Source organism: Chenopodium quinoa, unplaced genomic scaffold (genome assembly GCF_001683475.1).
Source record: "Chenopodium quinoa cultivar QQ74 unplaced genomic scaffold, ASM168347v1, whole genome shotgun sequence".
NCBI lineage: Eukaryota > Viridiplantae > Streptophyta > Magnoliopsida > Caryophyllales > Amaranthaceae > Chenopodium > Chenopodium quinoa.
Window position 1 is genome coordinate 2,201,347 of NW_018744693.1, and position 24,608 is coordinate 2,225,954.

The following is a 24,608-nucleotide window of genomic DNA, read 5'->3' on the forward strand; positions in this document are numbered from 1 at the left end:
GAATAGAATCATAAGATATCCAACATGAAACATTTAAACCTATACTATTGAATTTGTTTTACAGCTATAATGAAGTTTAAAGCTATATTTAACATAAAACCATTAGACATAAGTATATGAGTGCATTATAACGAAGTCATTGTTACATATCTTATGTCCTTGCTCAAGTATACAACATTTACATGACATTGGCATCACTGACCACATAACACAACCAATGAGTCATTGACAAACGTTTTCATGACTGAACATACAATCTCTTCAGTCTTCACCAATATACAGATTCATACAATAAATATGAACAGAACAACAAGATAATAGATTGTTTGATAGTGGTACATAATACTTTACAAAAGAAAAATGTACTTATAAGTAAACATGGTCGTGAAATAACAATTTTCTTTATATTCGTTTTTTTTTTTTCCTCTAAAGTCTAGTTCTTTTTACTAATTTTTATTTTAGCTTTATTTAACATAAGTTCACTAAAATTTAACTTAAAAGATAAACTAAATGGAGAAATTGACGTATTCATACACGGTTAAAAAAAACACCGGAGTACAAAATACAAAAAAATAAAAAACTCCAGAACCAAAAAGAGGTTAGAAGTGCGCCGTTTTTACGAAGCAGAAGAGGAAAGACTGAAAGACCTTAGTTCTTGTTCCGCCAAATTCTAGAACTACAACTCCAGAACTTCCAACACTACCTCACTTTCCTTCTTCTCGCAATCTCAAGAACCCTAGAAAAACCCCTCTTTTAATTTCCCAATTCAATTAACTTCTAACTTCTCAATAATCCCAAAATGGAAGCCACTAAAGACCAAACCCCCGACGTCCGATCATTCGTCGAAGCTGTTTACGCCGATGACGAAGTTCCAATTTACGAAATCGAAAGCCTTTGTATGCGTTGCCGCGAAAACGTATCTACCCTTTTCTCTCTTCATTGATTTCGCCACTTTTTCTGCATTTTTATTTGGTTTTTCAGTTGAAATTAACTAATTCATTATTTTTTATACAGGGTACTACAAGGTTAATGCTTACTCAAATTCCTCATTTTAGAAAGGTTTGTTCTTTTTTTTAAGTATTGATTTTTATTGAACGTTTGTTTGTTTGTTTTTTTTTTCTCTGCTAATTTTGAGTTTTTGGGAGTGTGTTCACTTTAGTAAGTTGTGAATTTAAGGTTGAATTAATTTTGTGTTGCAGGTTTTATTGTCGGCTTTCGAGTGCCCGCATTGTAATGAGAGGTAATTTCAATTGTAAGCTTGATTATTTAGTGCCTTTGCAATAGTAGGATTAAGAGCAATCAAAATATGTCTTTTTATCTTGCATATCCTATAGAATGCAGTAAAATATGATATTGTTTGTTCATACTGTTTATAATATGACACATTTTGTACTCTGATGTCAAAATTATTTGGAAAATTGTTACATTGTCAATTTAACGACGATGATATACTCATATATTTCTTGGTATAAGATATGTTTCTCTTATGTTGTATGAGTGATCAGGTAGCTTCTAGTGCTCTATAATTTGGCTAAATTGCTTGAATCTATTTGTTTTTCTATAAATGTCCTTGATTAGTGTATGATGTGGGTGACTTATCTATTGTTTGGGGTAAAGGGATGAATCGACATTAGCATTTTTTATTTGGCTTTTCAAGTGGAATTAGTGTAATAAGTTGTCATTTGATTTTGGAAGAGATTATCTGTGAAGAAAGTTTAAGTACTCTGTATTATTTGGGAGAACATTCAATTTATAATTTCTCTGGTAGAAATATACTGTTAAAAGAAACATAAGAAAATTTGTCACCTTGCTCTCTTACTGGCAGGAATAATGAGGTTCAATTTGCTGGTGAGCTACAGCCACGAGGATGTTCTTATACTCTAAAGTTTCCTGCCGGAGACTCAAAGGTCCATAATCAACTTGTGTTTATTATTTCTCAAAGTTTCATTTTTGTGGAATTCTGTTGTTATTAATATGCTTAATCAGTTAGACTCACAGTTGCTGATTGCAGATGCTCAATCGACAAGTCGTCAAATCCGAATCTGCAACCATAAAGGTACTTACTATTTTAGGTTTGCATAACTTTCAAATTGCCACTTGAGCCTTGTTGCAGATTAACAAAGTATTTACTGCTCTTATCTTGCTTCCTTCCTTTTAGGCTGTTATGGATTCTTTCCTTGCCTTTTGTTTGATGTTTGCATTGTTAAATTAACTTGACTAGGTGGCTATCCCCATGTTAAGTGCAATTGTTTTATGGGTTTTATTTTTTATAAATTTTATCTATCCTGTTGGCTATCACCAATTGCTATTGAGATCTATGTTATGCTCTCTTCAACTAAAATTCAGGGTTCATGTTTGAATATATTAAGGTTTTTTCATGTCTGATCCAATCTCGTGTTCTAATTAAACTTTGACGTTAATTTTACTCTAATGTATTAGGAAAAAATAAAGAAAGCTATCATGTGGGATCTTGTTAGATATGTCTCAATGTGTATTTTACAACCAAATAATTTAAATGATCTTAATTTATGCGCTATAAAAGATATCTAGTAATAAGCAAACGTAAATAAGAATTCTAGTAGCTTTAAATCTTTTTATTACCGCTCAAGTATTTCCTTTTAGGATCATTCTTTTGTACAGTAGCTCTATCTGCCTTTGGTGAGGACTGTAATGAAATTTTTTTCTTTACGAGCTTCATAAGCTAGTGATCATCTGATCAAAGTCCCTCCTAATGGAGTTTCCCTTAAGGCCTACCTATAGGGAATGGGGCCATTATTTTTTGAAAATTAGGCATTTGGCTTATTTCTTGGTCGCTTTGTAAATGTTTATGAAGTGAGATATGATGTGTACTTAATAGATGGCAGAGACTATATAAGATTCCTGGTTGTCTGGTCAGATGCATGCACAGTTGTACCAAAGATTGTGTTTAATTATTTGACCAGCTTATTTGTGGAGTGCCAAATCAATCCTGCTATTTAACATCAATTTGCAATTATGCCTCTTTCACTTGACAGCATAAGAACAGGTCCACTCTTTCCTAACACGGAACTATTGATTTTTGCAGATCCCTGAGCTAGATTTTGAGATCCCGCCAGTGTCTCAGCGTGGGAGCTTATCAACTGTAAGTCATGCTCTCTCCTGTGTAATTTGCTGGTCTACAGATTATCTGTTTGTGCAACACCACCATTGCTTCACATGTGCTTTTGCCACAAAATTAAAAAAATGAAAAGAAAATGGTGGAGTCTTGGACTCTCTGGTAGCCCATGTAACACATTTTTTTCTAAAAAGGGCAATGGAATACATAAAATGAGGAATTATTATTCTATTGGTTTGTATCTTTCATGAAAGGCTAGATTGATGGTTCATTGCGATAAGATCTGAGTTTGGTAGTTACTGTATTTTTTTGAGAAAAATTATGAATAGGCCTTTTTCATATGTTTCTTTGGTCTTATCATATATCATATAGAATGTGGGCTGTAAGAATCTGGATGTTTGCTCCCTGTTCATTTTATTGTGATGGTGGGCTGCTTGTTTTTACTGAAAACTCAAACATTTATAGTCTCATCATAGGTTTTGATGATTGCAGAAAGTACTTGAGATGGAATTCTTGTTTCTCCTTTTGAAGTTTCTATAACTGCTGTCACTATAACTTTTTTATTACCACTCAAGTTTTTCTGCACACCAATGTTTAGTTGTCTGTTTTAGGTAGAAGGGATTTTGACTCGAGCTGCAAGTGACCTGGAGGCTCTTCAAGAAGAACGAAGGGTGTGTAAGTTTTACTCAATAATTTTATAATTACAAATATATTTTGTGAAGTTTTTTCTGAATTATTTTGTTTTTGTAGAAAGAGGATCCTACAACCGCAGAAGCAATAGACCAATTTCTTTTGAAGTTGAGGGCTTGTGCAACTGCAAACTCTTCCTTTACTTTTGTTCTGGATGATCCTGCTGGAAATAGTTTTATTGAGAACCCGTAAGTGACTAGAATTTGATTTATCCCCTCCCCACTATATTTTATTGGATTCTTCTTGTCTTTCCCTTCTCTCCCTCTCAATTGGATTAATTTACAGGCAATCGTGCTGTCTATGCTGAAGAAATAGGCTTTCTTCTTTTGGAATTTTCTTTTTCCTCTCTTTATAATCAAATTTATCACCCCTCCATTTTTTTCCCCTAATTTAAATCTCTTCGGTATATAGTTTGCCAATTTATCTTCTGTTGGTAGGCGCTGTTCTTTGAATGTCATGTTATTTAACACTTTAACCTAGTTGACATTAGCTAATCTAATACAGGCATGCTCCATCTCCGGACCCAGCGATGTCTCTCCACTTCTATGACCGAACTCCTGAGCAGCAAGCTGCACTTGGCTATATTGTTGCCTCTTCTCAAGCAGAACCTGAGGAAGCAGTGGCAGGAACAGCAAACCATGCTACTGATCAGGTTGCTAGGGAACCACATGGGGCAGTTGGAGCTAGGGCTGGTCGCCGAGCTATAGCACAGGATAATACAGCTGAGATAGCTGATGCGATTTGCCGTTATACTGCACCAGAAGAGGTATCCTCTTCCCCTAAAAAGCAGATAAAGAGAGAAAAAAGTAAATCTGAATCTGTGCTCTAAGACTTATCTTATGCGGCAGGTGATGACTTTCCCTTCAACATGTGGAGCTTGTGCAACAAAATGTGAGACTAAAATGTTTGTTACCAGTATCCTTCTGCCTAAAACGTACAAAGTATATTTTATGTGTTTATGAGCCAAAACAGTTTATTGTTTTCTTCCGCTCTTTTTTTTTTTTTTTTTTTTTTTTTTTTTTTTTTTGGCATGTTAAAGAGTGATGTTAAAAAGCATCACATATCATAATGGATATAAAATGAGTGCTCTTACATGGAAGCACAAACAGAAAAAGCTATCAGTTTTACTAATCAACTGTTACAGAATTGAAGTGTTTTCTTCCCTTGTTAAGATGTTAACCTTTACGAAAGACAGATATTCCATACTTCAAAGAAGTAATTGTTATGGCATCAACCTGTGATGCTTGTGGCTACCGTAATTCTGAGGTTTGTCTAAACTTGTATCTCTATAAAATTACTTATATTCTAATTGTCAGTAACTTTTCAACCTAGGCTTTACCTGAAGCCCTAATATAATTGTTTGTTGCAGTTGAAGCCTGGAGGTAGCATTTCTGATAAAGCTAGGCGGATCACAGTTTCTGTCAAGAATCTCAAAGATCTGAACCGTGATGTGATTAAGGTCTTTTTTTCTTGTTGACATGATGCGCACACTTTTTTTTTTTTTTAATTGCATGTATGGAATTTGGTTGTTAAGGTGCACAAAAAGTAGTCTTATGAGGACTAGTAACCTCTGACTCTGTGCCTTTCAAGTAGAAATTGAAGATATGCTTTTTTGTGTGAGCTCAAACTGTAGGTATTTTGCTGTCTATAATTAGAAATGTAGTGAATAAGAGTATTGGAAAATCTATCTCAATTACGAGGCTTGCAAATTTGTTCTGTTTTGATTGTAATGTAATTGAGGAACTCAGGACCATGGTATTAAATCTTGGACGCATTACGACTGCATTTTAAAGGAATTCGAGCATATCAAGACCAATATTTTAGGCCGCTACAGCCACATTCCACTCAAATTGCCTGGAAAAGTGGTTACCCGATCGCGACTGTATCTGAGATTTAAAAGTTAAAACCATGCTCAAGACTTTGATCTCTGAATCTAACAAGCAATTTAATCTACATAATACATTACTCCCCTCATCACACAATGACTTTCCTGTTTGACCTTTTGTAAACAATTGTGAGGTAAGAGATGGTGAAGGTATATATGGAGTATTAAATTTGGAAAAAAGCAGAAGTCAAATAGCCTTTATCTTATTTTATGCGATGGAATTCCACCTTTCTCGACCACTTTGCCTGCAACATTGGTGGGTTTCCTCCCCTAGTACAATTGTTTGTTGTTGTCCTTTCCTTTGACTTGTATTCACCATATGTGCAATTCATATCTCCCTTAGTGACAGATGGATTTTTGATTATTTGATTATTATGTATATGCCTTGAGCAATGATCATGGTTGTAATCTTTCAGCTACCTTTCCCCCTTGCTTACCATCAGAGTTGTGGCCTGAATCAACAATTCTTATCAACTCAACAATTTTCTTGTCTAAAAATTTGTCACTTGTTTCATGAGCATTCTAACAACTTTTTCCTTTCATTGACCTGTCAACAGTCGGATAGTGCCAGTGTTAAGATACCAGAAGTTGATCTGGAGCTTGGTTGTGGCACTATGGGAGGCATGGTCACAACTGTTGAAGGTTTGGTGACCAAAATTTGTGAAAGTGAGTGTTATTCTCTTGCTTTATTGATGGTCACTTGGTTTAGTGTGCATGTGTTTCACTCTCACATAAATTTTAACATATTGAATCATGTTTGTACAGGTTTGGAGAGAGTGCATGGATTTACCTTTGGAGACAGTCTTGAGGAGGGTCGAAAAGAGAAATGGATAGATTTCAACGCAAGACTGAATAAGGTACAAGGGATGTATAATTTATGATGTATGAGTACTTTAAACAAACCTGAAGTTATGATTGTTTACTTATTATTATAGTGACGTTAGGTCTTTGGGCAATACTAACTGTAATATATTGAACGTTTTGACCTTTTGCAGCTCTTGAGCCTGAAAGAACCCTGGACCTTAATCATTGATGATGCGCTAGCCAACTCCTTTGTTGCACCCGCTACTGATGATTTCGTGAATGATGATCAGCTGAAAAGTAAGTTCTGTAAACTCTGCTACATATCTTGTTAAAGTGTTATAATGATGCTTTTGGAAGCAATTTCAATAAACTTTGAGTATCATGTATGATACAATCTAGTAGAGACAAAATATAATCGATGATAAATGGGGTATGTTAACAGTGTGGAAATAGAACTGCCATAAACTTTGAAAAAAAAAAATGCAGTATTGTCTTAAGATGCCTATTATAAGTTTCCTAAAAACTAGTTGTGTAATGGTTTATGATTATATCTCCTTTTAAGTGACTAATTTTTTTGCAAGTGATGTGAAAATAGACTTGAAACGGCTGTGGTGAGGGAATTTGTGTAAAATCTTGCGACACACTAACTCAATATAACAGTTTTAAGGGAAATGAAGCAATTAAGCAGCAATTTTTGAGGGAAGAAAGCAGTTGATTGATTAATGAAAGCTTAAAAATGGAGTCTTGGATCTGAGTGACTTCAGGCCACCACTCTCTAGGGAGCACCTTTAGGGTACAAATCTCTTTAACCTAGGAATTACAAAATGACTGCCTACCCAACACACTCCCCCTTCCCCTTTCTTATATTTACACAACAAGCCAAGAATAGATTGGACAAAAAGGCAGCTGTCACTGATTGTTAGGAAAATTCCCCTGCTCCTGCTGTGCTTGAGGTATTTGGTGTGCTTGTGTCAGCCCCTTCCTTCCCTTACGCTTGTAGGTGATCCATTCCTTGTGCGTGCTCTTCCCAGCATACCCAGCATTCGTTACACCTCCCCCTCCTTCAAAATTCACCTTGTCCTCAAGGTGAAATGAGGGAAACCTTTCGTGAATTACTGCTGCTTCTTCCCAGGTTGCATCAATTAAGGGCAAGCCTTGCCACTTAATGAGCACCTCCAAAATGTCAGGGTCTCCCTTGGCAGCCCTCGAGTCCAGCACGCTCTCAGGTTCTGTCTTGAACTCCAGTTCTTCTGTCAGCTGCACAGGAATGGTAGGACTGGCCACTTGCTCCCCTAAGGCACGCTTAAGCTGAGACACATGAAACACGGGGTGAACCTTACAAGTCTCTGGCAGCTCGAGCTTGTAAGCCACCTGACCAACCCGCTGAATCACCTTGAAAGGCCCGTAGTAGCGCGGAGACAACTTCTCATTGGGCCTTCTTGCAAGGGATTTTTGTCGGTAGGGTTGAAGCTTTAAATAACTGAGTCCCCAATCTGAAACTCTTCCTCCCTCCTTCTCAAATCCGCATGGTATTTCATCCTTTGCTGTGCTCGGACCAAATTCAAGTGTAGTTCATCTAACACCCAATCTCTTTCTTGTAACCATTCCTCTAACTTATCCACTGGGGTCTGCCCTCTGCCCACCTTGATCAGCTTGGGTGGATCCCTCCCATACACTACCCGAAAGGGTGTAAAACCAGTAGAAGCATGATAGGCTGTATTATAGGCGTATTCCGCCCAATGCAGCCACTTTCCCCATGATTTGGGCTTGCCATTAACAAAGCAACGCAAGTATGTTTCCAAGGTTTTGTTAACAACCTCGGTTTGCCCGTCAGTTTGGGGATGGTAAGCGGTGGTTCTCTTAAGGTCCGTACCTTGTAATCTAAACAACTCCTTCCAAAATATGCTTAGGAATATACGATCCCTATCCGACACAATTGATGTGGGCATTCCATGTAAACGTACAACTTCCTTAGTAAACACTTCCGCGATTGTTAAAGCACTATAAGGGTGCTTTAACCCGATGAAATGTGCGTACTTGGATAGCCTATCCACTACTACCAAGATCGAATCAACACCCTTTGAATTCGGAAGTCCCTCCACGAAGTCCATTGAGATATCCTCCCAAATGGCCTCGGGAATTGGTAAGGGCTGTAACAACCCAACCGGTTGCAATTGAGAGTGTTTGGCTTGTTGGCAAACGGCACATTGTTTCACATACGCTGCTACCTCTTTTCGCATCCCCTTCCAATATCACTCGGCAGCCAACCTTAAATAAGTCTTAGTCTCCCCTTGGTGTCCACCCACCGGGCTGTCATGGTATTCTCTCAACAATTTAGAGATCATGGAGGATCCCTTAGGAAAGCACTACTCTCCCCTTAAAGAGTAATCTCCCTCCCTCGAGTGAAAACCCTACTTGCGGCTCTTGCCTGCTGACAGCCACTAGTTTGCCAAGATCCAAATCAGCCTTTACTTCTTTTTCCACCTCCCCCCAGTCAATTCCCGAGGTAGTGACCATGGTTGTAAGTTCCCTCAGCCTTTCTCCCTTCCGTGACAAGGCATCTGCTACTCGGTTACTCGCTCCGGGTTTGAATTGAATTTCTAAATCAAACCCCAATAATTTTCGAACCCATTTTTTATAGTCACCGCCCACCTCCCTTTGCTCCATGATATACTTTAAACTTTGTTGGTCGGTTCGCACCACGAAACGGCTCCCGAGCAAATAATGCCGCCATTTAACCACGGCCAAACAAATGGCCATTAGTTCCTTCTCATAGATGGCCTTGGCTTGTGATTTCGGGCCTAGCAACTTACTGTAGAAAGCCACAGGTCGAGAGTCTTGCATTAATACCGCACCTAGCCCATAGCCGGAAGCATCGGCCTCCACTATGAACATCCTACTGAAATTAGGCATGGTGAGTACAGGGGCAGAAGTCATGGCTCCCTTCATCCTCTCAAAAGCTGTCGTGGCCTCCATTGACCACCCAAAATTATCCTTGCGTAGCTGCTCGGTCAGGGGCCTTGCTATTTGAGCATAGCCTTTGATAAATTTTCGATAATACCCTGTCAACCCGAGGAAGCCCCGCAACTCCTTCAACATCCGAGGAATAGGCCATTCCACCATCGCCCTAACCTTTTCAAAGTCTACTGCCACTCCTTCCTTCGACACAATGTGCCCCAAATAGGCTACTCTCGGTTGGACGAACTCACATTTTTTGAAATTTGCCACCAGTTGATGCTCCTTCAATGTGGAGAGCACCTTTTTCATGTGCCCCAAATGACTCCTTATCGGGGCTGTAAATTAGAATATCATCGAAAAACACGAGCACAAACTTTCTCAAGAACGGTCTAAACACCTCGTTCATAAGTGCTTGAAATGTGGCCGGTGCGTTAGTGAGCCCGAAGGGCATTACTAGAAATTCGTAGTGCCCTTCGTGGGTCCTAAAAGCTGTCTTATGTGTGTCCTCCTCCCGTACCAAAATCTGGTGATATCCCGATTTAAGGTCGAGTTTCGAGAAAACAGCAGCCCCGTGAAGCTCATCGAGCAATTCCTCGATTATAGGGATGGGGTATTTGTCGGGTATTGTCTCTCGATTCAGAGCACGGTAATCCACACAAAATCTCCACGAATTATCCTTCTTTTTAACCAACAAAACAGGCTGGAAAATGGACTAACAGACGGTTTGATTATTCCCGCCTCAAGCATCTCCTTGATTAATCTCTCAATTTCATCTTTCTGAAATTGGGGGTATCGATATGGCCTCACGCTCACTGGATTGCTGCCTTCCTTCAATATTATAGCGTGCTCATGCCCCCGTTTTGGAGGCAATCCTTTCGGAGCTGCGAAAATTTTCTGATGCTGCTCAATAATTTCTGCCAGCCACCCTGGCACCGCCGTGCACCCCACCTCAGCCCCAGCCACTGCCACCTCCACACGGTTGATTTCCAGCCACAACCCTCCTCCTTCGTGTTACAGGGTGCGGAGCATAGCTTTGAGGGAGATCTTAGTCCGTTCCAAGGCCGGATTTCCCCTCAAAATTATCCTTTCCTCTCCCACCATGAAGCTCATAATGTGAGTCTTCCAGTTATGCACCACCGAACCCAATTTCTCCGGCCACTCGATCCCCAAAATTAAGTCAGCATTCCCCAAACGTAGTGGTAAGAAATTTTCCACCACCACGTAGCCTTCACGTAAAACGACTCTAACTCCTCGGCACCTCCCTCTTCCCCGTATGACATCGCCACTTCCAAGAGACACTAAATTCTCAAGCACCATCCACGGGCACCCCCAGTTCCGCCACCAACCCTTCCAAAATGAAATTATGGGTGGCTCCCGGATCTACTAAAATCACCACCGATTTAGGTCCAACCTTGCCTTCGAGTTTCATGGTGCGAGGGCTAGAAAGGCCCACCAGAGAGCAGACAGAAGCTCCTGGTGTTAGCTCTTCGTCGCTAGAGCCGCCGTCGGGTGGTTTGGAGGGGCCAGCGTCTTCGTCGTTCGCGCCGCCGAGGAGCAGCACGCTCATCTCTCGGTTCTTACACCGGTGGCCGGCACTCCATCTTTCGTCGCAACGAAAGCAAAGGCCCTTGGCCTTCCGCTTTTGGTGCTCGGCGTCCGTCAACCTCCGTGGCTCAGTTGTTTTCGTCGAAGAGGAGCTGGTGGGTTTGGGGAAATTAATAGATGCTTGGGATTCTGATGGGGCTTTAGGCCATCCCTTGAAAGAAGCCGTGCTTTGGGTCGGAGTGCCATATGTGCTGATGAGGCCTGGCAGTTGAAGTTGAAGTCGGCCCAGGTGCAAACTTAAGCCCACTTTGGGCTCCCGTGGTCTTGCTCGATCCAAGAAATTCGGACCCCCTTCTATAACCACTTACCCGATTCCTTTCTTCGACCCGACCCGCAATCTCCATGGCTTGCTCCAGATTAAACGGTGGACTCCTCGGTTGCCGCCAGCCACTGCTCGTGGAGGCTTCCGGCGTGGGTTGGCCAGAATTGGCACAAGACGCGGACTTTCACGTTCTCCCAGCTTGGTATGGTCGACGCCTATTCTCCCATTGGTACCACCTCAACGCGTCGCCTTCCATAGCGGAGATGGCGGATTGCAACTTCTGGTCCTCCGTGAGTTGGTAATATTGGAAGTACTTTTCCGCCTTAAATATCCACCCATCGGGGTCCGTACCTTCGAAACGGGTAAGTCCAGCTTCCTGGGTTTCCAGCGGTGGTCGCCGCCACCATTTGAGTCATTGAAGTTACGCATCCCAAAGTTGCTACCTTGCCCTTGCTCGTGATTTCTCTGATTCACCAGGTTGCGCAACTCCTCAAAGAATTGAGCTTGGGTGGTTGTTTTCACCGTCATTTGAGCCTCCTGCTGTTGCCGCAACAGCTCGAAACGGTGGTCCAGCCGTTGAACCGCATCCTCCATCGACTTCTTTAGGGTGTCTTTCTGAGTCTTCATGGCCGTCTCTAGGGCTCCCAGCTGATTTTGAACTCCGGTCATCTGCTCTTCCAAGGTGTCACACCTCTGAGTCGCAGAGATAACCATGTTTGTGTTTTTTTTTTTTTTTTTTTTTTTTTTGATAATCGGAGTTGGTGCAGGGGTTGGTGGTTTCCTGCTTCGGTGGTCGCAAGACCGCCGCTCTGATACCACTTGCTACACACTAACTCAATATAACAGTTTTAAGGGAAATGAAGCAATTAAGCAGCAATTTTTGAGGGAAGAAAGCAGTTGATTGATTAATGAAAGCTTAAAAATGGAGTCTTGGATCTGAGTGACTTCAGGCCACCACTCTCTAGGGAGCACCTTTAGGGTACAAATCTCTTTAACCTAGGAATTACAAAATGACTGCCTACCCAACACACTCCCCCTTCCCCTTTCTTATATTTACACAACAAGCCAAGAATAGATTGGACAAAAAGGCAGCTGTCACTGATTGTTAGGAAAATTCCCCTGCTCCTGCTGTGCTTGAGGTATTTGGTGTGCTTGTGTCAGCCCCTTCCTTCCCTTACGCTTGTAGGTGATCCATTCCTTGTGCGTGCTCTTCCCAGCATACCCAGCATTTGTTACAAATCATGACTTATCCTAATGACCAAAGACAAAAATTGGAAAGCATTAGGATACTTTTCTATTATTTGGGTTGCTTGTGTTTAGCTGTTTGGCTTGTATTTCCATTGAGCTTTGAAAAGCAGTAGGATACTTTTCTATTATGCTCTATGTAGCTTAAATTTTGATATGTTTTTGCAGTTGAGGATTATGAAAGAACTGTGGAGCAGAATGAGGAATTTGGACTCAATGATATGGATACTTCTTCAGCAGATGATGCTTATGACGCAAACTAATATAATGAAACAAGTAACTTCAACCTGTGTCAAAAATCCCTGTTCTTTCAGAAGGGAAATATTTTTGTTTGTTTTGTAATTTAGTTTTTCTTTTCTTTTTTCTTTTTGGTAATCTATATCTGATGTTCTACTGCAATTTTTGTATCACTAGGTCATGTAACATTATATTTTATCAATGTAATACAATTTTTTCATTTTGATCATTATCAAATTGATACAGTAAAATAAAGAAACTTTTTTCTTTTTCTTTTCTTTTCTTTTCTTTTTTTTTTTTTTTTTTTTTTTTTTTTTTTTTTTTTTTTGCAAAGGTGTCAAGGAATTGTTTCTTTCTAATCTATTTTCAGATAGCTTGTTGTATCATACTCCTGCTTTCACACTTGAAATGGTCTTCATACCATGGTGATTTTTTTATTTTTTTGAAACAAATAAAATGATGGTTTTACAAGCTGAATTTGGGTTCTACACTAGTTTGAAGATCATTCCATAAATCATACGAAGTAAGATTTTCAATGCCCCTTGTGATATTTAAAGTTTGAGAATGAATAAAATGGTAGAAAACTAGAAACCAAAAATTGATTCCTATTGCTCTTTTGTTTCTGATTGTTCAATTGTAAGAACCGGTCATGTGTATGTTGGATAATATTTGAAATTCAGAGAAAAAAAAAACGTGATATTTGAATAATGAAAGACTATTTGTTACATAGACCAATTTTTAAAAAACTATCCTTACATAAGGACATTATCTCGAGATTGGGATAATGAAACAGATTTCAGAGCAGATAATAGCAGCATTGTAGAAGTTTACATCACAAGGCATAGGTTTCAAAACTCCTTGATAGTTCCTCAAGAGTGTATGTTGAGTTTAAGTTCACACATATTGACAGAGAAGCAACTAAAGGTAGAAGTCTCCATGGAATACTCTTGGCACCAATGGTAAAATTTTTCCTGTCGTTAGTTAAGAGTTTGACAACCACCCATCTCTTTTGGCCATTTCATAAAGAGCAATTGCCATGAGAACTTTGGCATCAGCTGTTAAGCGCCAAAGTTGAGCATATGGGACTACATGCACTTTTATGATCTCACCGTGATCTTGAAGACCAGTTTTCTTACCCTGCAGCTGCTGAATAATCTCTTTACCCACTTGTCTTTGATACAGAAAGACATTGAGTTCCTCATCACAACCTCCCTAACATGAAAAATAAAACAATGAAATTATAGAGCAATGCTATATACAAGCTGAAAGTAATGACAGCTAACACTTCATATTTGGTCATAAATGAACATGATCATACAGTTATCTTTAACACTTGTCATAAACTACTGTCATGCAAGAAATCAAGTCGACAAAATAGATTATATGTGTCATTCAAGCTATGCATATCTGCTTTAATAACACTAATTTGCAAATTTAACCATTATACAGGATTAAGGACCAACTAACCGGTGAGGGGAAAACTTTGCCTCCAGTTGATGGATCCAAGAAGGCTGTAAGCTCAACCATATCCTCTTTATTCAAGTTTATACCAGTTTCTTCTTCAACCTGTCACACAGATTTATATTTTGAGCAAAGCATTTCTAGGAGTCAACTTTAATCCCACATTACAATAATTACATAAAACAAGAGAATTGAGAAACATGAATATCACTAATTAATCTAATTTAGTCAATATACAGGATCACAATCAAGCATGCGATGTTTCTAACCAAAAATTCCAATTGAAGATGAGCAATTCGCAACAATAGAAGGAATAAACAAATAGGTCGTTTGTGCAGCAAGACAAAATGATAGCAGTTCTATAGGTGAATATTGAGAAGAGAACTATTACTTTTATGCTACAAAGTGTATATAAAAGACAAGGATATAGGAGGCAAAAGAGAGACCTCACGAACTGCAGTACCCACAAAGTCACCCTTGTCATCATCCAACATTCCAGCCGGCAATTCTAGAACAAATCGCCCTGTAGGGACCCTAACCTTGCACAGACAAAATATCAATTAGACTTGAGATTGGAGCAGCATATTAGCAATGATGCTCAACATCAATTGGTAGGTGATAAACTTAAAGCATGGCTTCTTTCACCCAGATAATAAATCTCATCTTGCAGTGCCAGTATTACTTAACATAAAAAAAGGGGAATACCTGTTCTGTCAGAACAGCATAAGTCTCACCCTCAGACTCCAAAAGGATGAGGATGGCTACAGCTGGTCCTCGTGCAAACACAATGCCAGGAACCTAAACCAATTCAATATATAAGTACACACATTTTCGAGAATTCTCAAAGCTATAATGGCAATTGGTAGTTTAACATCTGATACAATGTTAAGGGCGGTTTGAGCTTGCACTTACTAAAAACAGATTTTTAGGACTTCTACAACCAATCAGAAATTGATACCTTTTTCCCCATTTCCTTGTCAATAACATCTGCTTTGAACTTGAGAAACCCAATGCGCTTTCCAAAATAATCCACTCCCTGATACCATGCCAATTAACTCAATCAGTACACAGCTCTAACTAGCATCGCACGCCCATAAGGGAGAGGAAGAGAAGGAACAAGAAATGCTCCTTTCTTTATGAAAATAATTCTCTTACAGTAACAACCCTACATAACCTATGATCTCATTTTACATAATCCTACTAAAATAATTTTTGTAACAGTTTTATTCCCCTACCCCCCTCTCACTCACTAATTCATAGAGAAAGTGTCATGAGAAATCTAAGCATGATCTTTACAGACCTTCCTGAATTACTTAAATAGTTAAATGTCTGAAGAAGTTGCTAACAATATTTTTGTAAGATTAATCATGAAAAGTTGCTAACAGTGTAGCAATTATTCTGGAACGGAGGGATTAAGTGACTTATATATCAAATTGGGGGTGTTACACACTCACAAATCACAATGTATTCAGGATGGATGGAGCAGGTTTACCATATGAGCAATCAAGTTAAAGAGAAGTATATATTTTTGATATGTATGTGATTCAAACAATTGAAAAAACAATTACCAATAATTATCAAAAAATGAAGTTGGGAAACTATTACTACCTGAATAAGAACTTTGTTCAAAGACATAACCCCATTATTCAAAGCCCCATTTTCAGCCTGCAAGTTTTTCAGCCATTGTTGAAACAAAGACGAATCAATCGCATTCCTGTAAATACCCACATTCATCAATCAATTAACAAGTACAAAAACTTAAAATTTTCCTGTAAAATCAACATTTTACACTATAATAATAATAATTGATTGATGGGAAACTCACCTGAACTCAGAAGGGGTGATTCCGGGTGCAGCAACGATTTCGACGGGTTGACCCGGTAGAGTGATGGTGTGAGTGAGTTGGGTTGATGACTCGGTTGACATTGAAGAAGAAGGGAAGCAAAAGGGTCTTCTGAAGCGACTAAAGTGGAGTTTTTTAGAAGAGAGTGGAAGAAGAAAGGAGGTGGATGAATGCAATTGCGTCACTCTTAAAGCCATTGGATGTTAACTTGGAAATTGGAGGATCCGGTTGTATATGATACTCCCTGGGTGTTTGGTATGAAAATTTGTAGCATAGAAAACGTAAATGAATAAGTGTTTCCGTTTCTATTAGTTTGGTATGAGCTATAAGTAACAAATATCATTTCCAAAGGGTAACAAAATCCCCCAAATTGTTACCCTTATCCAACTAGTGGAAACAAAATGTGTTTTCCTCCTCAATCATAAACTCCTCAATTTGTTTCCATTTTATAAAGATACCAAACATATATCAAAAGTAATGTGTATCAATACCCTTTCCCTTACTTATATAAATTCTTTCCATTCCGTTTACGGAATTTATACCAAACGCCCCAAAATGTAATTGCGTTACTCCGTGTTTTAATAAGAGTTACACATCAATCGTCATATAGTTTTAGGCAAATCAATTGACTTAAATAAATAAATAATTTGCCAACAACTTCAATGACAAATATTGAGAACAAGTACCGTTTAAAATTTTCTTTTAAAAAAATAACACAGTCATAAAAACTTTGAATAGCATTACTATATTTAATTTTATGACAAAAATTTCCGGTTGAGAGAGTCTAATTGATAAATTTTTAATTAATTGTGGTATAAATAACAAGATATTTTGATAGTCTAACACAATTGTAGTTCAGTTATCTTTAATTTTGCATTATAGTTGATTTAATTTCTCAATTAAATCTTAAATTAGGCTTTATGGTAAAAAAAAAATTGAATTAACTTGGGGGATTTAGGGTTTTCCAGAAATGGGGTATCGAAGAGGAAAGTGGGACCCATTGGAGATAATCATGCTTCACCGACGGGAAGATGAAGGAAGGTGGTGGCGGGGGCTGGTTTTAATAGAGAGGAAGAGGGAGTATGTAAGTATGTTTTCATCGGAATGAAATGGGGAATGATATGACTCATCATATGAGTCAGCGGTTTCATGAGTTGTCTATGGATATCTGATGCTTTTATTTACAATTCTATCATTAGAATAACAAACTTCATTAATAAAAAAAAAAATCAACCTGTATTTCCTCAACTTTGTTACTCAACCTTTCTTACTAGGTTACTTCGTAGTGTAATAAGGGTTACTTGGTCAGTGTTAAAGGAGTTACTTTGTCAATGTTATAGGATAACTCGGTTGGTATTATAGGGGTCACTTGGTCAGTGTTGCTTTTCCTAATGTACTAGATATATAATTCGAGTAAAAAAAATACGTTGTATATGAAATTTGATTTAAAATCTATAACTCTGCCAATATCGATTCAAGAACTCTAATTATTAATAAAGTAGTGTTTGAATTCAAGTATCCAACAATAAATCAAATTAATTTTGTTATTGATTATTTGACGCAGTCAAACAATTGAAACAAAAACTTTTGTATCCCCGGTTTACAATAATTTTACTGTACATCGAACATTTTGCGAAAAGTGACCCTTTTTCGTACAAAAGTTACCCCTTTTTTTCACAAAAATGACCTTTTTTTCCACAAAATGACCCATTTTTTTCCATAAAAGTATTTTTTTTTTCTTCACAAAAACGACCCTTTTTATTCACAAAAGTGACTTTTTTTTCCCAAAAGTGATCCTTTTTTCCACGAAAAAAAGGCACTTATTCAGGCTCATCTACTTTCATAAAGAGATTTATAAGATTGTTGAATGCCTATACTTCATCTCACCCATCTTATCAGAAAGAGCCAATACTTTCAGTCATCTTTCCAGTACAGTAACAATTCAAAGAGCTCCATATGAAGCCTTTTTTCACTTCAGAAGGAAGACTATCAAAAGTACTTCTCTGCTTTGCAAATACCCTTAGCTTTACAGAGTACGATATACCAATAGGAAGTGCACTTTAATCACATACGAGATACGACATACCAATATACCAAGATAGTATCAAATTAGCAAGAATGCTTAAATTTGTCCTTCTCCATCCATTCAAGGATCGGTATGAAGCAAGATCACAAGATTCAATCATAAAAGAAAATGATTTGCAGCAAAAAAAAGAGGAGAGAACAGGAAAGTAAGAGTAGAGAAAGAAACTGAAAGAACAAAGCAGTCAAAGAAGATCCTAAAAATGAAAAAAAAAGGAAGAAGGTGCGAGCAGCGAGCCGATTTACAATATCGTTATTGTTAATCGGTTTTTAATAAATTTTAATAGCTACTCATTCCATCTACGAGTAGCTTCTGAATAGAGCAAAGTATATGTCAGCAAATTATTATAGTACCGAGGAGTGAGTCTGGGCGCATAGCACCTATGGGCGAGTTATGTACATAGGAGGGTAAGAAAGTAATTTCCGGTGATTTAATTTTTAAAACCAAAGGTCTAGTGGTACATTATAATGTACCATTATGCATGTATAATGTATCACTAAAGTATAAATTTTCTGAATAATACTTTTTATGGACTATTACGTGTGTAATGGTACTTTTTACTATCCGATAGGTTGAATATTTTCCCTCAAAATACTTACTACTTGTCACTTATTATGCATGTAGTGGTACATTTTTTCATTCACCTGTCACTTATTATACATGTAGTGATACATTTTTCATCTTATTATCATCCTATATGCGCTGAAATCTATAGGCGCTATGCGCCAAGACTTAATCAGTACCGAGTACTCGATAAAGTAGAGTAAGATTCAGCACAGCAGCTCAAAAAAACATGTCTAACACTAAGTATACAACCAACTCATTACATAACTTCGTACGTGTAACAATTTCCCGCTAATCGCCAAACATGTTTGGATTTATCGCCAAAAAATGACATCTTCTTCTCTCCAAACATTTTATACAGGAACTGGAATCACTCGAAGTCTCTGATTTTTCTCCAAAGTAAACGCAAAATTCTCCTCCATATCCATCTTCTCCGAAGAAACTTCATCTTCTAACTTCCAATCAAACCCATGAATCAACGAACCCAGAATCAATGGAATTATCCGAATCGCCAATGGCAACCCAGGACAAATCCTACGCCCAGCACCAAATGGAATCAGCTCAAAATCACAACCCTTCACATCAATTTCAGATCCCACAAATCTTTCTGGCTCAAATGATTCGGGTCTTTCCCAAACATCCGGGTCTCGCCCGATTGCCCATACATTCACCAGAACTTGAGCGTTTTTGGGTATTGTAAACCCGAATAATTTCACATCTGATTCAACTTTTCTGGGTACTAGAAATGGTACTGCTGGGTGTAATCTAAGGGTTTCTTTTACGATTGCTTGTAAGTATGGAAGATGGGTGATGTCGGATTCTTTTACTGGGTTTTGTTTTCCTACTGTTTGGTGGAGTTCTTGTTGAGCTTTCTTTAATTTTTCTGGGTTTTTGAGTAGTTCTGCCATTGCCCATTCTATGGTGCTTGATGTTGTGTCTGTTCCTGCTGCGAATAAGTCCTGTAAATGAGATGATTGAGATTTTTGGATTAGTGCATGTAAAGTGTTTGATGAAATGCTTCAAAGAATCTGGGAACAAATGATTAGGTTTTTGGATTGTTGCAAATAAAGTGTTTGATGAAAGAGACATGCTTTCAAAGAAAAATCTGATAAAAAATACACTTTATATTTTGGTTTTTGGCATATTGCATATGATGTGTTTGATGAAATGCCTAATGGATTAGTACAAATTTGATATGCAGGTTTATGGATAAGTGCAGATAAACTATTTGAGGAAATGCTTCAATGAATGTGGTTAAAAGTAAAGAGCAGCTGAGAAAGTATTATGTATGTACCACAAATAGATTAGGGATCTTTGATGGATCGATTTCCTCGGTTTTCTCTTGGTTAATGCCTAGTAATGCATCGAGAAAGTCGTTGTATTGTGTTGTGTCTGATGATCTCTTGCTCTGCAACCTTTGCTGAATCATGGAGTTGAATAAATCTATCATCTTTTGGAAGTGAACACTCATTCGCCGCCTGATGCCTTGTGGGTCTATCTTCTTAAGAATTGGGAAATAATCTGCAAAGTTTGGTTTTCCTGCTTCATCCATTATACATCGTACTGTCTCTTTAAATTCACGAGTAAACTCTGAATTAGGGTCACCCAAATTTACTGAAAAGAAAGTGCTTGATAGCAGATTCAGGATAGTGGTAAAGGCTGCTTGCCCAATATCAACTGTTGTATTGGTTTCACTGCATTTTTGTACATAGGAAAGGAGATCTTTAACCTGGTTTACTCGAAAGCTTTGGCTTGCATCAAGTTTATTGTTGGAGAAAACATGAGAGTTGCAGATTTTGCGAAAGTTTCGCCATTTTGTTGATACCGGTGACCAGACTATAGAATTTTCGTGGTGATTGAGTGCACAAACAGCATCAATAACCATCCGGTTGGAGAAGGAAATATCATTCCTTTGGAGGGCTTCCTTGGCGATGTCAGCTGAAGAAATGATTACTGTTGGGACTCGGCCGAGCTGCAGAGTCATGAGAGGGCCGTATCTCTTGGAAAGCTCAGTTAAGGAGACATGTGGTTTGGTTCCTAGGCTGAAGAGGTTCCCAAAGATAGGTACAGTGGGCGGACCCGGTGGTAATGTCCGTGGATGTGAATCACTGCTTTTCTTTGCATTTGAGAGGATAAGGTGGATTGCAATCCATGCTAGAAGAAGATACAACACAAAACTCAGGTAATCCATGATTATGTGATTTCAGTCTGTATTTCTTTGTACTTGATAAGTTGGCCTATCTTATACTCTCCACATCTGGGGTCCTTGTGGATCTAAGATTAATCTGCTTTGTTGTTTGGATTGTGAATATGATGGATGGATTAGTTACCACGTAATGCACGTGGTGTTGGAGGGGGCATATCATTTAAGTGGGAGCAGGCTCATTTAGATATCTAGTATATAGGACCATTCTGGATGAGACAAAATTAGAATGACAATTAATTATATAAAAAATATATAATAATCACTGACTCCCACTAAAATAGCTGGTTGCTTGATACTGCATGATTTGTATATATTTACTATAAAATTATAAATATCTACCATATATGTTTTCTGATCGCCTGGAAATATCTGGATCACCCTGGTATGTTCGATGGCCTGGCTCAGTATAGCCCAGGATCAGCCTAATTTAAACCGGGTCAGATCCAATTTTTGTGTATATCGCTGACAGTTGTACTTTGAAGACTCAAATACATAACCTTGTGATGAAGATGATTAATGCCAAAACCAACTACATTCAGGAGGGTGCACTGTGCAGAAGTGCAGACTAATCATGTTCTAAAAGTTGTATGTGTACTTATATAATTGCCTTTCCACTCTAATAAAATATACTAAGAGCTAGATGAATGACATACTGGATAGCCAATTGTATAAGTACACATATGACTAATCAATGGCTGCGTTCCATCTAAAGTGGCAAATAGATGTCATCTGGTGATTTGATATTGTTGAAACTTGAAAGGCTTGTCCGTGTATCTGACGGCACTCCTTAGAAGCCGTAATCTTCTTATAGAAGCATGTGACAAAACATTTCAATGTACCTCACTTTTTTGTCTGTGAAATAACCTTGTGAAATAGAAGATGTAAAATAGTTTACTTGTAAAGCCTGTGGCTCTGAAAAAGTTTATTTACAAACTTGTAGTTCTTGTGAATTATCACTATGTGCTTAAGCAAGGGAACCCCCCCAATATTGAGAGGCTGTAAATTTAAATTGTTTAATGGGATTATTTTTATATTGGGTTCTCTGTTTATTCTGAATTAACTATCCCTAAATATTAGGCCACACTTGAGTGAGGAATAATTGTGTTAAAATACCATGACTGTTGTATCTTCTACATCTCCATCCCAGTAGTCCCTCATACGAGCGAGTTATTTAACTTGCTTAAATCAAAAGTTGGCATATCAATTTGCGATTGCTGAAATAGTAACGTGGCCTATTTTTTAGGGAGAAGCTCTTCCATATAGGAAAACAGATGCCCCTTTTGTTTAATCTGAAACAGGGTCTACTCTGTTTGGTGCCTCCTGTACGTCTGTAAATGATTTTCATGAATTAGTACCACTTATTTGACATTTATCATACTGATAGCTGGATTTTCTCATCTAGCATTCTGGTGGTCTGGCTATCTCTAAATTTTCACAGTGATGAACAGTAATATAACTATACAAGCCTCTAAAATATGTAGAATTGTATATCAAGCATAAATAAAGATATTCATCTCTATTAGGGACTTGAGGGAAGTACAAACCTTGGCTGTAATTTAGACATTTTAAGAATCTTTAAATATAGAACAGCATTTTCTAAGAATCAGTTTTTCTTTGATGGGTGATCAACTTCACGTTTAATTGGAGTAGTAGTGTTCATATTTGGAATATCAATAACTCCTTGTTTATTTTAATACCATGATATCGACTCTTAAGTGATAGGTCTAACTATAATAAGCTCTTTACTGTTGCAGGTCTATGGTTGCATACTTGCATACACCTTATTTACTTCTACAACACAAACTGGTATGATACAGTAATATTCAGACACATACTGGAATAGCATGAAGTCGTTGAGCTTTCTGCAGTGAAATCCCAAATCTCTCCTCCATATTCATCTTCCCAGGTGAAATTCCGCCTTCCAGCTTCCAGTCAAACCCATTTACCAGTGACCCCAACATCAAATAAAGCATTCGAATCGCCAATGGCAATCCAGGACAGATTCGACGACCAGCATCAAATGGAATCAGCTCAAAATCATGACCTTTAAAATCAATGTGTGATTCCAGAAATCTTTCTGGCTCAAATGAATTTGGGTTTTCCCACACATTTGGATCTCTCCCAATTGCCCATGCATTGATCAACACTTGTGCGTTTTTTGGCACTGTAAAGCCGGAAAGTTGTGCATCTGAATCTACTTGTCTGGGTAATAGAAGAGGCACTGGTGGGTGTAATCGTAAGGTCTCTTTTACTACTGCTTGCAAGTATGGAAGCCGGACAATATCTGGTTCCTCTATTGGGTTTCCTTGTCCGATGATTTCATTGAGCTCTGCTTTTGCTTTCTTCAGCTTTTCTGGATTGTTAAGTAGCTCAGCCATAGCCCATTCGAGGGTGCTTGATGTTGTGTCTGTTCCTCCAGTAAAAAGGTCCTGGAAAAAAAAAATCCAAGTTGTGGAGTAAGCCAAAGAAGAAATTAAGTACAATTTTTTAATGAAGTGATGAAATAGTAATGGCAGAAGACAAACTAGTAATAGGTTTGGGATATCTGGTGATTCAATTTCCTTAATTTTCTCCTGATTGATGCCCAGCAATGAATCAAGAACATCACTCTTTGAGCCTAATGAGTTTTGATTGTCCCGTAGTCGTTGATCAATCATGGTCTGATACAGATTCATTAGCTTCTTAAAATAAACACTCATACGACGCTTGATGCCCTGTGGGTCTATCTTTTGAAGTATAGGGAAATAATCTGCAATATTGGGCTTCCCTAGTTCTTCTATCATTTCTCGTGTTGTTTTTTTGAATTCACGAGCAAACTCGGAACTGGGGTCACCCAAATCCACTGAAAAAAGGTGCTTGCTAACAAATTTAAGGCAGTGGTGAAAGCTGCTTGGCTGATATCCACAGCTTCACCGAATTCACTGCTTTTCTTCACAAACTTAAGAAGATCTTTGACCTTATTTCTTCGAAGGCTTTGGCTGGCATCGAGTTTGCTGATAGAGAAAACATGTGTGTTGCAGATTTTGCGTAGGTTTCGCCACTGAGATGCTACCGGCAACCAGACTATTGATTTTTCGTGATGGCCAAGTGCATGGATACCATCCAACACCATCCGGTTGGAGAAGCAAAGATTATTCTTTTGAAGGGCTTCTTTGGCTACGTCTGCTGAAGAAATGATCACAGTTGGCACACGACCGAGCTGCAGAGTCATGATAGGTCCATATTTCTTGGCAAGTTCAGCCAAGGAGATATGGGGCTTGGAGCCGAGGCTGAAGAGGTTCCCAACGATGGGTAGAGGGGGCGGCCCAGGTGGTAGTCTTGATTCATTGCCTTTCTTAGCAAATGATAGGAGGAGGTGAACTCCAGCCCATGCTAATACAAGACACAGCATAGAAGCCAGATAATCCATGGCACTTCTAATGGATTGTTTAATTGTTTTTATTGGATGTGTAATGTATCAATGTACTTTGTATATAGTTAAACTTGTTACAATGTTAGTACTTAGTAGTGCAGGTGTTATTTTATATCTCCCTTCCTCAGTTAATTTCAAATTTTAATCTTTTTTTTTAATTGTTTATAAGAGTTAATTTCCAAACTTGTGGATGATTGAATGGTCTACACTTCTTCTAGAATCAATTACGAAGTATCTGCTTTGTTTACATTTTTCACTT

The 24,608-nt window shown here is 38.2% G+C and overlaps 3 protein-coding genes and 1 pseudogene across 3 annotated transcripts; 1 reads left to right on the forward strand and 3 right to left on the reverse strand.

Annotated features, from left to right (window-relative positions):
• Window positions 1-340: 340 nt before the first annotated feature.
• LOC110702547 (zinc finger protein ZPR1-like) lies at window positions 341-13,009 on the forward strand. The gene is made up of 16 exons (XM_021880274.1): window positions 341-916; window positions 1,015-1,059; window positions 1,200-1,240; window positions 1,826-1,907; window positions 2,012-2,056; window positions 3,065-3,121; window positions 3,706-3,765; window positions 3,845-3,972; window positions 4,289-4,550; window positions 4,633-4,699; window positions 4,980-5,050; window positions 5,154-5,243; window positions 6,227-6,335; window positions 6,435-6,526; window positions 6,665-6,770; window positions 12,712-13,009. The coding sequence occupies exons 1-16, from the start codon at window positions 800-802 to the stop codon at window positions 12,804-12,806; spliced, it is 1,467 nt and encodes a 488-aa protein (XP_021735966.1). The 5' UTR covers window positions 341-799; the 3' UTR covers window positions 12,807-13,009.
• A 453-nt stretch (window positions 13,010-13,462) lies between these two features.
• Window positions 13,463-16,329, reverse strand: LOC110702548 (nudix hydrolase 14, chloroplastic-like). Its single transcript, XM_021880275.1, has 7 exons — window positions 16,067-16,329; window positions 15,850-15,955; window positions 15,200-15,277; window positions 14,947-15,039; window positions 14,688-14,780; window positions 14,248-14,346; window positions 13,463-13,992 (listed from the first exon to the last, which is right to left on the reverse strand). The coding sequence occupies exons 1-7, from the start codon at window positions 16,279-16,281 to the stop codon at window positions 13,762-13,764; spliced, it is 915 nt and encodes a 304-aa protein (XP_021735967.1). The 5' UTR covers window positions 16,282-16,329; the 3' UTR covers window positions 13,463-13,761.
• Window positions 16,330-18,788: 2,459 nt separating this feature from the next.
• LOC110702551 (geraniol 8-hydroxylase-like) lies at window positions 18,789-21,949 on the reverse strand. Its single transcript, XM_021880276.1, has 2 exons — window positions 20,026-21,949; window positions 18,789-19,690 (listed from the first exon to the last, which is right to left on the reverse strand). The coding sequence occupies exons 1-2, from the start codon at window positions 20,920-20,922 to the stop codon at window positions 19,085-19,087; spliced, it is 1,503 nt and encodes a 500-aa protein (XP_021735968.1). The 5' UTR covers window positions 20,923-21,949; the 3' UTR covers window positions 18,789-19,084.
• Window positions 21,950-22,749: 800 nt separating this feature from the next.
• LOC110702550 lies at window positions 22,750-24,608 on the reverse strand (annotated as a pseudogene).